Here is an 18,038-nt window from a genome sequence, read left to right as displayed (position 1 = left end):
TGTTTGCAAATGGTTCTAGTTATTTGAAACCAGACAATCTTACTGTCACTTACTGCTGAGCGTACACATTGTAGCACTGAGGCAGGGGTTGATTGAAATAAAACATTGAGATTTTGTCAAATGACTAATGCAAGCCACTAGTCACACACAGTGGGCAACTTCTCAAATTAAGTTGGAAGTTAAAGAGCAAGCAAGCCAGATGGATACTTTTTTTATGGCTTACTAGCTATTAGGTAATCTTTGATGTAACCATTAATGAAAGCATTTATAAGTTGCTCTACTGCAGTGTTCAAACTGATGCTTTGGATGCAGCTGCTGCTCACCTTTGCTTAGTCATGAGGTTGCTGGACCTGCCTTTGTGCTGGTGTGTATATTATAGGGAGATTATAGCTCTATATTGTCAGTGGGCATAAAATACTCCAGTGCTAGACTTGGACATGACAAAGCCTTTCCAGCATCCTGTGTTGTGAACAATCCACCTCAGTTTAACAGTGCTACTAGAGAAGAATCTTCTGATGGCAGTTCTGTTTGTGGCTATATTTGTAATTTAATATTAATTCAGCTTATCCTGGATTCTTATAAGAAATAAATCCATCTGTGTGTGAAGTTAGTGTTCCAGAATACACTAGTTCATCCTTGGAGTGCTCTGTTGCTGATGTAGAAGCCTGTACTGTAACTGTGCTGAATGGTAGAAGCCTATAAATTCCTTTAGTACTTGTCATCAGAGCAGGTTTCATGTTTACTAGCAGCCACTGCCTCCCACTGTGCCTCGCTGTGCTGTGGGATGAGGAAGAAACAAAGACATGTAGTTTGTCTTCCTCATTACCTTGCTTCTATTTTGTTTGCCATACCTGCATAAAATGCACTCGTGACCCTGTGGTAAGGTTTGCTAATGATCAGAACAGCTTGCCTAAAACATAAATAACCCTTGGTGGTCAAATGCTGCAATGATGGAGCTTCTGCTGAAGCTCCACAGTTGTGGCAGTTGGTTCTTGATTCTGATGCAAGTGTGGAGGTACAGCATAGTGGCGTGCAGAAGAAAAGGCTGGTCTGGGTGCTCTAAGAATTATATAGCTTTGACAGGTTTTAATATTCTTAGTAGCCCTGGTAGTCAGGATTCTGTACAACTTTAATTGAAATTCCCCTGTGGGACTGTCACAGACTTCATCCACATTCCAATTCTGTAGCTGCCTGACATGTATGAGTAAATAGTTTTTGTTTTTTTTAAATCTCCGGAGGTACACCCTCTCATTTGTCTTACCCACTCCATAATACCAGTGCTAGGCTGTAGTGAACAGCCCTCTTCAGGAAGGTGCTGGGACAGCCTGGTGTAGCATGTGGATCCTCTTCTGCTGAACCTGATAGTTCCCTGCTGCTGTAATAGACACCAGCTGTGTACTCTGAAGTTCTTGAAAGGGGAGAGACTGTCCAGTTTCCCACTGTTAAACTTTATGTTGCTGTTTAACTTGGAGGGTTCTGCCTTAAGGTTTTGGTTTTTAAAGTCATGGTATGATCAGGAACAGCTCTTGGTTAAAGGCATTTAGTGTGGGGGTAGGGAAAGGGAAGGCAAGGAAAGGTGTTGATAGGCATTGTAGAAGATGGTATTTTTTCTTAGTCTTGGTTTACTACTTCAGTCTTACCCACTGAAGACTACTGGAAGTTACTCTGAAAACCATGCATACAAATGCTGAAGGGGAGGGGGGAACCAAACCAGTAATCCTTTTGAATTCTAAGAAAGTTATTTGACTGTTTGATAGAATTATAACTTCCAGTGGCCTAGTTTGAATAGCCAGTCTGGCAATTATTTTATTTATAAAGCTATAAACATATTTTGAACATAAAAGCCAAAAAATACAAACTCAATGAAGTAAAAAAATTACAACAAATGATGGATAGTCATTGGACAAATGAAAGTACAGCTGCAAAACATTTATCCCTGCTACATACATACAGTGGTTTTACTTGGTTTAATGAAGTGGTGTTTCTATGACTTCTACATTCAAACTGATTTCAGGAATTCAAATATGTATTTCAAGAAGAGCTGAAATTGTGAAAGAACTAAAAGAAATTCTTGTTGTGATAGAAACTTAAGGTCAAAGTTTTCCTTCTGTTAAAAAAAAGAGTATTAACACAAAATAGTAACACTTCATACAGCATTTCTAAAGACACTTTTTTGGTATTAATAAAAGTAACTTTGTTTTGGCATTGGGTATCACCCAAGACTTGATGGTGCTCACTGTTTTGTCTTGGAAACAGGCAGCTTGTCTCATAGCGTGTGTGATTTAGGGGGGGGGGGGGAATAAAAATTAAATTTTCTCAGTTGCAGCAGTATAAACTGACCATGTTACAGTACACCAAGCAGGTGTTCTGAGTTTATACTGGGGTAGCTGAAAACAGAGGGTGAGGTCTGGCCATAAACCTGCACCTACTGACAGCACAGCGTCTGAACGGCGCTGTGCCCCTGTGAGCCCCAGTTTGGGGCACCAGTTGGAAAAGGGCTGTGACTGCTCCAGCTCCGTGGCTGTGCAAACGGCCCCGTGCCGTGGTCTGCATGAGGAAGGGCTCCCGGAGAGGGGGGCAGGAGGTTTTGCTAAGGAGGTTTTGCAGGAATCAGCTGGAATAACGAGGAGAGGAGGCTGTGCTACAGAGGGGCCTGTTGCTGGGCGGTGTGCCCTGAACCAAGGCAGGAATTGCCGCGCTGGGGAGCGGGCGAAGCGGCCCCGAAATAAACGGGCGGAAGTCCCGGTGGATTGCGGAATAGGGCCGGCTGCTCCGGGCACACGAGCACTGTGCAGTCCTTGGTCAGGGCTTTCCCCTGCATTTCCTCTGGTGTTACTGGGACACATCTGCTTTTTCTTTTATACCTGCCTTTGCTTTGCTGCAGCGTTACGTGCTTTATGCAGCCACAAAATACCAGTCGGGGATGGAGTTGCTCCAGCTTTCCAGCCAGTATTGAGTTACGCTCGGCCACTCTGGCCGATGTGTCATCTGTGGCGTTCCCAGTAGCTGCCACTTCTACAGCACCTTACATCGAGGGTCTCAATGGTGAGCTGAAACACAGCTTTTTTTTTTAAGCAATTTTTTTTTTTTTTTTTTTGTAATCAAGTGATAAAAAGAGACTATGTCAGATGTGCGAAGAGTCTGCTGAGTTCCTCTGTTCAGCACTGGAATATGCTGTTGTCTCAGCTTGCTAAAATAATTTAAAAATGAGCAGATTGCGTACAGATCTAGTGCTAGATAATTAACCCTCTGAGTGCCGTACGTACACGACTAGGTGTACAGCTGGCAGTCTGTTCAGGTAATGCTACTTCTCTAAGGGTTAAAATGATTCTTTCAGACTTTAAAATGACTCTTCAAAATTTCCAGGTTTGTGCACGTAGCTTTCATTCAGTGCTTCTGAAGTTACATTTACACAGGAGAGGAATAAAGCAATAGGTTTGGATCTTCTAAACTAAAACTGGAATTAAAAAATCTACACTACTATAAGCAAAAGTACCTAAATAAAGGGAATAAACCCAAAGCTGCTCTACAGACTAATCAGGTTGTTGTTTTTTTTTCCTCAAATTTTCAATCTTTGAGGCATAAACTTGTTTAAAAAGTTATGTTTAGCCCAATGTAAAAAATTAGGGTTTATGTTTTTTGCGTTAAGGAAAAAAATATAAAAATATTTTGTACATTATAAAGGTCATCTTAAATTTCTTGCAGTTCTACAATAATATTACTACATAATTTGTATTCAGTACTCTAAACCCTATTCTGTAAAGTAGAAAAAAACTAGACCTCCCTCTCCCTCTGTGTGGTGTTATTTTTCTCTTCAGCAGTCTAGAATGTATTTCTTTCAAGCAGGAAAAAGTCTGCACTGGACTAGATTGTGGTCTCTGCGAGAAGTCTGTAAACCTGAAGTAAATCAAGAACTTGGATTAATTTGGGCTTTGCGTCAGTTCAGGGAGATCAGAATCTGTCCACAGTGTTTTCTGTTTATCAAGCTCAAAACATAAATAAAATACCACAAACTGGTAAACGTTTCCAAGCTGGAGAGAACACGTTAACATTTGGCATGACGGTGGGAGCGGAGGGAGGATCTTTTAGAAGAAGCTAGAATAAGGTTTTTTGAAAAGTTCCACACCAAATCGTGAAGAAAAGGGTTCTGATGTTGCTGAGGGTGGGCACGGACGGAGGCCTGACGCCAAGAGCAGGGTGGTGTGCCGTTCTGCTGCCAGACTGCCCCACGGCAGAGGAGAGCCGCGCGCGGGGGCACAGCATCACCCCTCTCCTCTGCCCCGGCCGCTCGGGACAGCGCGTCCCCTGCCGTGGGTCAGTCGGCTGGCCAGAGTTCCGGCTGTCCACGTCTGCACTGGACAATTCCCAACAGCAAGGAAGACCCTGTGCCTGACCGACGCTGCGAGCCATCCGCCGTCGGAGCTGCCAGTGGCCCGTCCCAGCTCCTTTTAGTGCTCCCTTTTCCTCTGCCGTGCTGCACGCTTGCAGAACGGGACGAGTCTGCACAGAGACCTGTCACCTGTAAACAGTATCTTCCTGTTCTCCAACAAGAAGTGGAAAAAATTCACCTCGTTGGTTTAAATATTTCATTTCTCTATTATCTGCTCGGGTCAGAAAGCTGGCATGGCTACATTGAGTTTTCAGACATTCAGGGCTTTTGAGAAATGCTCCTATTCCAGCTTTTCCAGCTCTGTGGTGTAACGGCTACGAGAGATCTGGGAGTGACTACGCATTAAAGCAGCTCGGGAGGCAGGGGGTGGAAGCCAGCGTTGGATCCATAGCACCTACCATCTACTGCAGCAAGCTGCGGAGTCGCCTCTGCGTTTGGCCATATGTGAAGATAATGCAGTTAAAAAAAAAAAGAAAAACCCCAAACAAACAAAAAAAAGCAGCACAGGGCAGGGACAAAAGGCTTGTTTACTCATTAGCACGTTAAGTGTTGGTAAATACTGATTTTTTTACTTTTTTTTTTTTAAATCACTTTTCTATCTTTACTCCTCCCTCCCCCCCAAAAAAAAACCAACCCAAATGAGTTTTTCCAGCATCCTTACGTCATCCTGTTGCCTAGCTTTGCGCGTTTTACAGTGAGGTGGGGAATTTGGATGGGCCTCTGGTCCTTTTCAATGGGCTGCGAAACCAGGTGGGAGAGAGCCAAGCTCCCAGTGTCCCGGCCAAGGTGGTGGGACTATGTCCCCGTGGAGGCCACGCTGTACGCTGGGGACTCCGTGGGCGCGGGAGAGCACCTGGTGATCAGTCTGGAGGAGCAGGTGGCGGTTTGGAGGTGAGCGGAGACGGGGAAGGGGTCAGGCTGTTCTCTGTGTGCGGAGTCAGCGGGGGCTGCGAGCTTGTCTGAAGGAAAAGCAGAGGAGATGCATTGGAGTGCGTCCAGAGGAGAGGGAGGGGAGTCTATAGCACTTCCATCGGAAGAAACTGGGCTGGCACAGCGTCCTTCTCCTTGTAAGTACCGAATGCACTTCTTTTTCCTCCTAAGAACAGTGAAGAGAGTTATCTGTGAATAAAGGGTGAGTTCACGGTCACACACCAGATGTAAACCAGCGCTCGGCGCAAGCCGGGGCACGCAGCCAGCCGGGCATCCGCGCCCCCCGCCCCGTCCAGGGCAGCCCCCGGCCGGGCTCTCCCTTCTCCCCGGCCCGGGCTCGCCCTTCTCCCGGGCCGGGATCGCCCTCGACCGCGGAGCAACGGGGCCGGACTCGGGGCTCCGCTGCGCGGCCCCGCGGCGACCGCCAGGCGGCGCCCGAACGGTGGGCGCTGCGCGGGGCGGGCGCTGCGCGGGGCGGGCGCTGCGCGGGGCGGGCGCTGCGCGGGGCGGGCGCTGCGCGGGGCGGGCGCTGCGCGGGGCTGGCGCTGCGCGGGGCTGGCGCTGCGCGGGGCGGGCGCTGCGCGGGGCGGGCGCTGCGCGGGGCGGGCGCTGCGCGGCCGCGCACAACGGGCGCTGGTCCGCGGCTGCGGGCTCGTAGCGCGGCCGCTGGAAGAGCGCGCTGCTCTGCGAGCGGAATCCAAAGGGAGCGGCTTCACCCACGAAACGGGGAGAGGAGGTCCTAGCAAGAGCAAAAATGAGAAAAACTAATCAAAAAATCAAAATGGTAATAAAAATCAAGGCAAAAATAAAACCCAAAATAATAATAAAAAGCAAGACATGTTTAAAAACCAAAATAATACTAAAAATCAAAATAAGGAGGTAATTTCTCACCAGCTCAGCACTCACGCTGCCATTCAGGCTTCTCTGCTTCTGGAGGGCTGAGTGGGGCGAACAGGCACCCGCTCAGTTCAAGACTAAAATGTTCCCCGATGCCTGAGCCCACACCCAGTTGGCGCAGGGCACACGCAAGGCACATGCAGAGCACACGGGACACACACATGCACATGGTGTTATGGGGCAAGTCGGCTGACGTGCCATGGCACGGGGTCACCGTGCAGGCAGGTGCCCGGTGGCCCGCCGGCCCTGGGCTGTACCAGCTCAGACAGGGTGTGGAGCACATGGCATCGCTGTGGTCAGGAGCGCCAGGTCACGCGCTGCCAGGACACTGCCCTTCACACCATTGTTGGCTTTTCTCCTCAGGCAACACAAGTCAACCCAAAATTTTAAGGTCTTAAGAGCCCATTTCCTAGCACTTTCCTAGACTTGTGCACAATTACTATCTATTTAGCTCTTCCTTCTGCACCAAAAGCCTCTCATCTGGGCCATCTCTGCATCTCAACATACTTTACATTCATTCCCACCTCTGATGATGACTCAGTGTACATGGCTGAGCTGAAAGTGCTCTACAGAGATTCAGGAAGAGGGAAGAAAATGGCCTGGGACCGGCTGGAGGAAGACATGGTCCGAGGCTGTCTGAGGTCCTGCTGTGGATGTTATCCTGAGCCCTTCAGAAGACTTGGTCTTTGGAGGGTAAATCACCTTTTAAACTGCTAAACTAAGGAAAAAACAGCTCAGACACTTCAGCCTGTAGCTTTTCTGGGCAGGAAACATTTGCTGTGATCTCTCCTTTAGGAAACAGAGTACAAAATGCAATGTAGACAGACACTGGAGGGAAAGATTAGGCAGAAGGACCTGAACTGGACCTGCAACTGTGAAACACTCAGTTCCACGCTCCCTTTCTGTGGAACGTGACAAATAAAGCTCATCAGCTGGGGATTTACTCACAAAAAGGGTTTTTTACAGAAAAGTACCCTGACGGTGGCAACTCCCCTCCCCTAGCCTCCACTTGCCCACTGGGACTGGGAAGGTCCCAAAGACAGCAGCATCTGGGGAGCAGGAACCAGCCTCCCTTCACCCCTCTGGAGAAGATATTCAGGTTCCCCACTTGTTTGATTTAGGGAGGTCTCAAAATTACTAGTTGTGCATCATCCTTGCTGTAAGTGGATTTGGGTGTGATTTCTCCGCATCCCTGGACAATTCTGCTGTTTGGTATCAAAGCCAGGAATATTTAGCCTGAGTTCCAGTTATCACCTCATATGCCCAGATTACTTTAACCACTCCCCGGCTCTCCAGAGTCAGTCCCTGGCTCTGTCATGTGTTGTCTGTACATACTCCATGTTGAGCTGGTTTTCCTTCGTGTGACAGATCCCTCCCGTCACCTGCTACAGGTTCTCCAGCATCTCAGTATAGTTTTAAACAAAAGACATCTCAAGATGTCACCTTAATAGTAGTGAGGGAACAATTCCTCTGCTGGAGCTGGTATTAATGACTTTACAGCTAAAACAGCTAAAAAAGAACATCTTCCTCCCGCTCAGCTCCCTGCCTCAGCTGTCTCATTTGAGGAAAACAGATCAAATGGAGAGCTTGCTAATGCGGGCACACACCTTTCTTTGATCTTACTAATGAAAAACTAGACAGTGTTAGAATATGTATTAACTAGTCCAGTATTAAACACGACTTTGCACTGGATGTGAACAAGACAAGTGCTATTACTGCTGTCAGTGTCAGCGTTAGCCGTGGTGACCCAATTAATGCGATATGAAACACGACAGCCCTGATGAACTGAATATTTAACTCGGAGGTTACTCTACATGGGCTGTAATTTCCCAGCGCAGACAAGCCCGGGGAAAAGCTGTATTTCCCACAGACATCTCAGGAGCAGCTGGAGGATGGAGAGTTTCAATGCCCTGTTTAAGACGACACAAATATACCCACCGATTCACTGATTTGATTTAAAATAACGGAGGGGGGAAAAAAAAGCAGATCTGATACTACAGACTGTCGATAACGAACCAGGTTAGTGGGCTACGGTTGATGTGGCTATTACACAGCTAAAGGGATTGATCCCTCTCCCTTTAGGAACTAAGCACCCTGGAGCGGTTTGCCAGGGGTGAGGAGGAGGAGGGTGAAAGCTCTAGAGCAGGAACACCCAGTTTTAACCTGTTGACATCTCCTGCGGGGTGGAAATCCTCCGGTGGAAGTTGCTTTCCGCAGGTGACCAGAGCACGTAGGACAGGAGCCCTTGAGCCGGCAGCAGCACGTTAGTACGGGAATTGCACAACAGCTGGGATGAACCAGGGTTCCAGAGGCAAAGGTTAAAAAATTGAAGCATGCCAAGGGCTCCGAGCGCTGCAGCAGCCGGTGTTAATCGGGAAGCAGTGCAGAGGAGAAGCTGAATTAAGAGAATTCAAACGAAGGCAGAGGGAAGTTGGAGGAACTGCCCAAAAACCCTGAGTCGTGCCCTGCGCCGCGGTACGGGGCTCTCAGCTCGGTGGCATCGCTGCGTGAGCGATGGGGTCACAAAAATCCCTCTCTGGACATTGGGGTAAAGTATTAATGAGATATGAAGGCAGCTCTGGCCAGATTCCTAGTTAAAAAATGGTGCTTGATGACATTATTAAAGGTGAGCGGGGAGGCTGGCTGTTGCGTGGCACGCCGAGGTGCTGGAGGCGGCCGCAGGGACGGGAGCTCACCCCGGGGTGCCGATGGCCAAGCACCGTCCGGACTCTGCAGGGCTGTGCTTCGGGGTTCAGATTGGGGTAGACTAACTGATTTTAGTCACTTTAAGCTGCGGTGAGCACGGTAAGCGTTTGCTAAAAGTCCTCAACGCACTGGTACAAAAACGTGCTATGAATCGCAGACCCCTGTCCAGGCTGGAGCCTCTCCATTCGTCAGTGCCCAGGTCTAGAAGCCCCCCAGGAACTTTTCCTGCCTGGCTGCATTTGCAGACCCCCCAGAGCCAAGCAGCACTTGCTTCATGCACTAAGCTTTACTATTGCCCAGCCATGTCTGTTCCCTGGAAGCCCAAGGCACAGGGCACTTCCAAACTGACTCGCTGCTTGAGGCTGTCCCACCCCTCCCACGGTGGGTACTGCAAAATTTCAGGGTCAAGAAGAGCTGGATCTTGAAATACATGGTTAACCTCAGCATAAATAGAAAAAAAATCCATTAAGTACTCACTACTGGCCCCAGGGTGCTATTTATGTGATATAAAATCTTTTAATAGGGGAAAAAAGCCCCACATCAGGGTCACAGAGGTCTCCACCCTGGAAATAAGCTTTTAAGACCAGGGAAGTCCATCAGCCGAGAAACACGTACAGCATTACACCAACATTGCCCCGGGGGGGTAAGAAACCCAGGGTGCAGCCTGACCCTTGCAGCTCGGCCAACAACTGCTGACGATGCCCAGAGAAAACCCCATCCCTGCCTGGCCGGAGCAGCCCCCACTGGCACTGGGACGGCTGCAGAAGGATGCCCAGAGCCGAACCCGCTCGCCCAGGAGCACCCCAGCAGCGAGGAGATGCTGATACACACCTGCACGGGCCGCACCAGTCCGTTTGTTGGTTGAGGCCAAAGCGAGCTCTGCATTTCTTAGGAGAGGCAGGATCTGAACACAGAAGCATGCGTGGCGGAGAATGGGCAAGGCAGAGGCACAAAGAGGAGGAGGAGCAGGAGGAAGAAAAGAGGCAACATCATTTTAGCCACTTTAACACACGACTAACAGACTACAATCCAACTTTGCTTTTTTTTTTTTTTCTGCAACGGAACGGTGCCGGCACCACCTCTCCTGGAAAAAAGTGATCGTTAGGCAAACATCAGTGATCTCCGCCGGCAGCTGGAGAAGAAGGAGGTTTGGGAAACGGCCTCAGCTCTGGGAAATATGGGCAGTTACGGGGTAATTCACAGCTCTTTGAGTAAGTTTGGAAAAGCTGCCAAATCCCAGAGGTGCTGCCAGCCTCCTGTGTCTGCATCCTTACCTGCTCCCTGCCTTTCCAGCAGCGACTAAACGGGGCTGCTCGGACTGCGCATGGAAAAGAAGAGGAGGAAACGTTGCAGAAGCAGGCTGAAAGCAGAATTAGCACCAAGGAGAAGCAGGCCCAGGTTATACTACTCTGCCCTCCACCATTCCCCTTCCAGTTTTAATGGAAAAGCTATTCTCTGTGCCCTTTCCTAAAATGTTGCAGCTTTACTGTATAAATTAGGGGACTCATTAGGGTGAAGCCCTGTTTGCTTTCAGGCACATCATGTTTTTCCTCTAGAGCTGGAAACAGGATTTGAACAGCACGTTTCTGTGCTGGATTCACGCTCCCTCCTTCAGCCACCACCACTGTCTCCTGTAGTGTACAACCAGCAGTTGGTTTTCAATCCATAACAGGTGAAATTACCATTTCTGTAGCACACAGACAAGACATATCATAGAATGGGATGTCTTGAGGTATGCCAACATGTATGGATATATACAAATAGAGATACATATACACACTCCATATAAACCTAAAAGCTTGGATTCCCCTTATCAGGGCAAACACTGAATGAGATCAATGGTGTCAACTAAACTGAAGATACTGCTGGGACACAATTCTGGAATTAAACAATTCCAGTTTATGGACAATTCAAAGAGGTTATCCAACAGCGATTCGTTAAATTAATGAGATAATCTGAACTTTATGGATTAATGTGGGCTGCAGGATTCTGGTCGCAAGGACGTATAGTCCACAGCAATAACACCAGAGCTGGACTCCCACGTTGTAGTCAACAACTGAACCGCCCAGATGCAGCCAGCTGTGCACCTTGGGATCCCCAGCTCAGCTGTGGCAGGTCTTTGGGTGGGTGTGCAAGGCCAGGAGAGCAACAGGCTGACGTGGCACCCTCCCCAGGGAGCATTTCTGGCGGGAGAGAGAACTAGTGTATTGCTTAGAAAGCCAACAGCCTGTCATCTGGCTGGCTTAATTTATCCAAAAGTAAAAGCACGGAGCTGTAGTGGAGACTGGTAGGCTGGAGAGCGGGAAAGGCTCTTTGTAAGTCTACAGGCAATCACAGAACAGACATACGGGCAAAACTGGGCTGTCTACCTTCATGTATATGTGATGCCATGGGGGGCAAGGACAGTCTCTTGATGTTTCGTTAGGGATATTTAGTGGTACAGGTGTTATTTATTCCTGATACAGCAACAATGCTTCCGAAACCAGGACAGGAATAACCTTGGATGATGGGAACGTGTGTGTCACCAGCTGAAATCTGCCAAAAGGGCCTTTTCTAATAAACAGCGCGGTGCGGGGAGGCAGCTGGTACGGGTTTTTAGTGTGACTTTCCTTAAACTCTAGGTTACTTGGAAATGAAAACCAAATCTGGGGTAGTGCCATGGGTGACCTTCAATCCTGCCACTGCCTTCAGTCCCACGTGCAATATCGATGCATTTCAGAGGAGTTTTCTTTAATTAATGGCATCTGTAGGGCTGATGGGGACACTCACCCTGCATGTTTTGAACAGATTAAACTTACTGAGAGTTAATATGAAGTTATGCACTTGCCAAAATCTAATATTTTCAGTTTTCACACACTACCTGTGTTCTAAAATTCAAACACGTCTATGAAAAAGTCGCAGAAATGTTAATTTATCGTGTCTTAAAAAAAAAAAAAAAGTGTATTTCTTTAGTTACGCTCAGGAGAATAAAAAAATCCATGGTAAAAGATGACAACTGATTCGGATTATCCCCTCTAAGCAAAAACGAAGGGACAGCCACCGAGCCGCAAGCATTTACCTGAGTTGGAATCTTGCTGCTTCTCCCGTGTTCGTCTCTTCTTTTTCCCCTAGGAAATGGAAGGAAAGGCCGTTAGTCCATGCTCCCAGGGGACCGAGGGTGCTGTGCAGGGCTCTGGGGGCTGGATGGGGCCCCCAGGGAAGGCTGTGGCTGCTGCCCAGGTGAGTGGTCACGTCCTCATTGTAACAGCCACAGTGCCGCCCGCTCTGCCCGTGCCAGGGAGAGACGAGCCGGGAATCGCTGCGAGGGGACCTGCTTGGGTCTATCTGCGTGGACATCCCTTCCCTTTCCCCGACCCCCCAGTCCACTGCTCCAGAAAGCAAACCCAGGAGGAACTCTCGGAGCAGCCACCCAAGTTGCGTTCGCACACATGCTGGTGGCTCCTTCTACGCAGCCCAGGTTTGCTCTGGGCACATCCCTTTTCTCAGGAATAACCCCTCATTTCCAGAATCCCCGGATCCAGCACCACTGGCCTTTTGACTCATCCCAAACCCACTCTGCACGAGATCCATGCCTACGTAGAAACAGCAACAGAAACTCAGAGGAGATGGTGGCCGCATCCCAGCTGCCACCTCCCATGTCTGCTGCATCTTCCCACCACGCTGCTCCCTGCTCTGTTTTCTAAGTCCACAACCACCCTACAAACACCACTGAGACTCTCACTTCTGCTGCACTCCACGTACAAAGGCACAAGAGGAAACGTTACTGGATGCAAAACAGCTGTGATAAACCCCACACCTGTGTCCGCGCTGCTCAGCACCTCCACCAACTCCTGCCAGTCCTCCTCAGCCCACCCTGATGCGTCTCACCTGGGAATCCCACCCACTGTCACTTTAATTAATTAATTGGTAATTTCATTGCTAGATTTAACTAGATTAAAAGAATTAAACAAGATTTACCGCATGCAAGGGAGGCAGTCTGATCAACAGCTGATCCTTCTCACATGTTCTTGTTCCTCCTCCCTCTTTATGTTTCTAAAAAGCACTTGGCCCATTTTAGCACCTTCCCTATTTCTAATACTTGCTTTAATGTGGTGCCTTATACCTGAACAGAAATTGCTCCATATCGCATTACCAGGAGGAGCATCCTCGATTTCAAATGGGAAAGAAAGTTTTAGGAAATCCTCAGAAATTTATTTTTAAATAATACTTGTCTATTCCAGTGCTTATGCAGCGCTGGACCCACCTCCCATTCTTCTGTTTTCTTCCTTCCCTAACAAGAAAACCCAATTTTATCCCCAAACTGCCTAATGAGCTTATTAATGAGGGCACAGCGGTGCGGGAGCACAGCTGGCCTGCGTGGAGCCGGCACCTCGCCGGGCTGCCTTTGACCCGTGACTTTTTATATGACTTCTTGTGGTTTGAGTGAAGGTGGAAAGCTCCAAGCTGCGGTAAGCTTTTGCTTCAGTGTGGGAGCAACGGTATTTCCTGCCCGATATCCGCATCACGTGCTGCAGAAATGACCTACATTCCTCCTCCTCCTCCTCCTCGCTCAGGCTCTGGGGAGAAAAGCATCTCTTGCAAGGACCACAAGCCCCAAAACAGCTTCTTGCCGGTGCCAGGAGAACCGACGTCCACCTTCGGAGCTCAGTTGAAAAGAAAACTCTTCTGGAGCAAAGAACCAACCCTTGCCAAGACAAAGGATGCTACGGGATTGAGATTTCCACGGAGGATGTGCTTGGTCTTGGAGGACGATGGTGCCTTGCTCTCAGCGATGCTGCTGCTGCCCTCCAGATGTTGATGCCCTCCAGATGTGTGCCCAACGATGCTGCCGACCTCTGGAGCAGCACCAAAGGTGCTGCCCCAGTTTCTCTACGGGTGGCTCCGGAGGTCGGCAGCATCCAGGACTGATCCTGCAAAGCTGCATGTGGATGCTGAGCTCCTGGTCTGTGCTTGCAAGGAGGCAGGGATACGGACAGGGGGGGCTTCCTGAAACTTCTGCTTTTCCTGCATCATCTCTGCCTTCTGTTTTTGTTTTTGTTTTTTTTTTTTTTTCTTTTCTTTTTTGGGGTCTGTTTAAGAGTGTTTTCTTGCCCTGGGTGGAGTTTGGGCTTTCTGGAAGGAGGGTTTGGGTCTGGGTGGGCTGGACGGGTGCTTGCTGGGGAAAGAAAGCGGCTGCGAGGGAAACGACGGAGTTTTAGATCAAAGGGCAGAACCCTCAAGTGGACGGACGGACGGACATCTGAAGACTTATGTGTGCTTTGCTTCAGGTCTCTAATGAGCTCGTTAGGCATGTAAGATCAAAACGGTCGAGAAAACCACTAGAAAAGACCCGGAGTGTATATCTGTGCTTCTGGGGCACTGCTACACCTCTGCAACCTCGTTTCACACAGTCCTTCTGAAGTGATTAATACAACTAAGAGGAAATGAAAGTCAAGAGTAACCTTGCAGTGTGCCATGGAGTAGCCCAGAGACTTCCCAACTGCTGGCCCTGCCACCACGAGCTGCAAAGCAGCTTTGTCCTTCCAACCAGACCAGGAGCTGCTGCTACTTCTTCCCGGGAGTGGGGGGCCTTGCAGAGTCCGGCTGGTTCACTGCAGCCCCCTCCAAAAAGAGCCTCTATTTCAGATGTAGAGCCGAGTCAGCTCTCTAGAAAAACCAAAGCGCAAGTTTTTCTCCGCTCACGCCTCGGGGATCGGTTTGGCATCGATTGCTGCGGCAGCATTACCTTGCTACAGCCAAAACCAGGGCAGATCAAGGCTGGAGCTTCCCTTCTTTGCCTTGTACACAGGGAAAGTTGGAACTAGATGATCTTTAAGGTCCCTTCCAACCCTAACCATTCTATGATTCTATGATTCTAAAGCTCTTCTGGCTACGGGAACGCATGATCCCAACACCCAGCATGCTTCAGAGCCCTCTGCACTAGCTGATTTTTATTGCTGAGAACCACTGCTATTTGCTGCGTGGCTCAGCAGCCACTGCCTGCTTTGGGGGCTTGTTTTTTCTTTTTTTTTTCAATCCAGAAAGGGCTTTTTCCCTCTAACAGCAACCTTGGTTGGCAAACAGGCTCACCAAAGAGCTGGATTTAGCTCGCGAGCTCACCAAGCAAGCAGTGCTGTTGTCTGCGTGCGCTCGGATTGCGTTGGAATACTTTGAACGTGTTGTGCTCGAATTGGCCGGGGTCCCTGCAGGACAGGCAGAAGCTCAGTGACATCATCCTGTGGGTGCTGCTTACACGTCCCACAATACACGGGGCTCCTGCCTGGGATGTATCCCACGGAGAGTCCGAAATCTGAACCGAGCAGCCTGCGACACCGAGGTTCGCACTACAGCTTGTACAAAGCAACTTACACTTCCCTGTTTTGCCTTTTTAACAATTATTTCCCATTATTATGATGAGGCTCCTGTGGGTGCAGCTTGGGCAGACACCCTGCTCTAGTTTTAATCCCTCTGATCAGAGGCAGCAGCCCGCAATTCACCAAATCCCCCCAAATCCTCAGCGTGTGCCTGGGCTCAGCACCACGGGCCCAGGGCTACGGAGCCCGCGGTACCCAGCCCCATGACTTAAAACTGATGAACGAGGTGCTACCACAAAGCCAACGGAACTGATGAGGCGGTGGCAGCCCATTCAGGCCCCCCAGCCCACCCCAGTGCAGCCTCCCCATGAGTTTCTCCTCCTGCATCTCTGCCCCGTACTCTGCTCTCGATGGCTCAGCTGCTGCCTGAGATGCACAGAGCAGTGGGTTTCCATAAAATTACATTTCCAAAGATCATCCACATCACTTAAAAGTTCCTCTTCCTTTCTACTTGTATTGACAATAAGTGAACAAATGGTTGGGGTACCTGGGGAGCTGTACCATTCATGCTATGGGCAGGCAATGAGCCAAGACAATGTTCAAAATACTCCTGAAATGTGAATTTCTATACTATAGCGCCGTCAGGAATGGCACTAGTGGGGACAGGTGGATTGTTTGGCAAACACCAGCTGTCAGCCCCCCACCCCGGGTCGTTTCTGGCTGTGCCATGGGGAGGGGGTCCGAGCTGCAGCAGCCACTCACATAGTTGTCTCTGGCAGACCAGCCGGGGTAGAGCTGCATGTGGAGCTGCCGTTCCTTGCGAGCCAGTTCGTAGTACTTGGCCTGCTCCTCCCGGGACAGCGCGTGCCACTGCAAGGACAAGGGTGGCAGTGAGACGTGGCCCTGCCATCCCCTCCCAGCCCAGCCCACCGCCCCCACCCTCCTCCGGGGCGAATCTGACTCCATGTGTTTAAGGGATAAGAGCACCTGGTTTGGAAAGCAGATGCTCCTTACGTGCTTGAGAGCAGCTGCAAGGGACACGGATGCTGCACTGGGACGACGACGCGGAGCCCCGTGTGCTCTTACCCTCCTTCCCAGGATCTGGTTGATGGCAGCGCTCTCCTTCAGGGTGCATTCGGCAATGACTTTCGCCCGCATTTCTTTCATATACAACATGAAAGCGTTCAGGGGTTTCTTGATAGTGGGCTTCTTGGCTTCCTTCTCTCTCTTTGGTTCTGGTTGAGGTTTCCTTGGTGGGACCAAAGGAGGAGCTGTCAGCATCAGAGCCCCCCCTCCAGTTTGGCTGCCCGGTGGCACCAAGCTCAGCAGAGGACTCGACACCAAACCAACCCGGTGGCACCACGCTCAGCAGAGGGCTCCACACCAAACCAACCTGGTGGCACCAAGCTCAGCAGAGGGCTCCAAACCAAACCAACCTGGTGGCACCACGCTCAGCAGAGGACTCGATACCAAACCAACCCGGTGGCACCACGCTCAGCAGAGGGCTCCACACCAAACCAACCCGACGGCACGAGCAGGTGGGGGGCTTGAGATCCGCACCTCGGATGCGTGCCGTTGCCTGATGCAGGCAGAGCTCGGTGTTCATCCATCCTCCCCCCAGCCCGTGCAACCATTAACAGGGATAAATGAAATGGGCATTTCACTAACGCTGCTGAGCCCTGCCAGCGCTTCCAACTTACATGTTTCGGTCATAGTGCTCCATCTCTTGCTTGCCGGAGTGGGGCACGATGGCGGGGTGCGGGATGCCGGTGGTGTGCATACCGGAGCCCAGCATCAGCGGGTGAGTGAACCTGCAACAGAAAGCAGATGAGCCGTGCCAGGGATGCTCGGGACGCTCGGGCAGCCGGAGCAGCACGGCTCACGAGGCGGCACTCTGACGTGGCAGAAGCAGACGGTAAGCGGAGGACACGGAAAGCAAACTTGCAGGTGCCGCCAGGCTGGCGCAGGGCAGGCAGTGCCCACCACCCTTGGGTCGCCCCTGCCACGCCGGCAGCAGGCACGGCCGGCTGAGCCGTGGGCAACGTGGGTGGCAAAGGTCTGGGTGCCGCTGCGAGGAAACCAGCTTGCGGCGGGAGCCAGCCTGGCCGAGAGCAAGGGCGCTGTCAGCCAGTGGTTTCAGCTGCTCAGATCTCTGCTGTTGCAATATCTTATGAGCACTGGAGGAAGGAACAACAGACCCAAGGCAGGGTTTGGATGGGAGAGGTGAGGACCACCCCGCACCTTTCTTTTAACAGAAGTAGCATAAGCCTGAACATGAACCAAACTGCATCTCTAGGAGGTGCACGTTGCCTACGCAATGCTCGCCGCCGACACGGCGCTGAGATCACGAGAGGTCTCGCCCGCTCTCAGGCTTCATTAGCTCTCCGGAGAATTTCAGAGGGCAAAGCCAACGCAGTCAGCTTTGCCAAGCTTGCCACTTTATGGCTGTAGCTCGAGATGGCAGAATTGCCTATGGGAGATGAACTGTTCATTAGATATGCTGGCACGAAAAGAAAAGCTGTTTAATTTAATCCGCCAGCACGGTCTGATCCTTATCTGACCAGGTGTACGTTCTCGGCTGCAGCAGCGCTGCAAAATCCACCCCAAAATCCTGCGAGCGAGAGCTCCTACACCAGGCTCGGGGAGGCTGCCGGGCCTCCAAAGGGAACGGAACCGTTAGCTCCTCTCTTGCCTTCGCCTTCGAAGGCTGGCAAAGCGATGCCTTGGCAAGCAAGGAGGGGTGGCAGTACCCCAGCCTCCGCTGCGGGGCTAATGGTCTGCACTGGTTGAGGGTTGCATGGATCGAGGGCTGCATGGATCGA

General features: G+C 50.3%; 1 protein-coding gene across 1 annotated transcript in view; it reads right to left on the bottom strand.

The window, feature by feature from the left end:
- Positions 1-5,185: 5,185 nt before the first annotated feature.
- Positions 5,186-18,038, bottom strand: part of TCF7 (transcription factor 7) — a 71,486-nt gene continuing 58,633 nt past the window's right edge. The window contains exons 7-12 of the mRNA XM_086621898.1: positions 16,917-17,027; positions 16,303-16,465; positions 15,979-16,086; positions 11,982-12,030; positions 9,755-9,827; positions 5,186-5,486 (exon numbers count right to left, since the gene is read on the bottom strand). Coding sequence (XP_086478024.1) covers positions 5,186-5,486; positions 9,755-9,827; positions 11,982-12,030; positions 15,979-16,086; positions 16,303-16,465; positions 16,917-17,027 — 805 coding nt within the window. The remainder of the gene's footprint in view (positions 5,487-9,754; positions 9,828-11,981; positions 12,031-15,978; positions 16,087-16,302; positions 16,466-16,916; positions 17,028-18,038) is intronic.

Source organism: Tauraco erythrolophus, chromosome 16 (assembly GCF_009769465.1).
Source record: "Tauraco erythrolophus isolate bTauEry1 chromosome 16, bTauEry1.pri, whole genome shotgun sequence".
Classification (NCBI taxonomy): Eukaryota; Metazoa; Chordata; class Aves; order Musophagiformes; family Musophagidae; genus Tauraco; species Tauraco erythrolophus.
The sequence above is the reverse complement of the archived record's forward strand: the minus strand, read 5'-3'. Positions and strand labels throughout refer to the sequence as shown.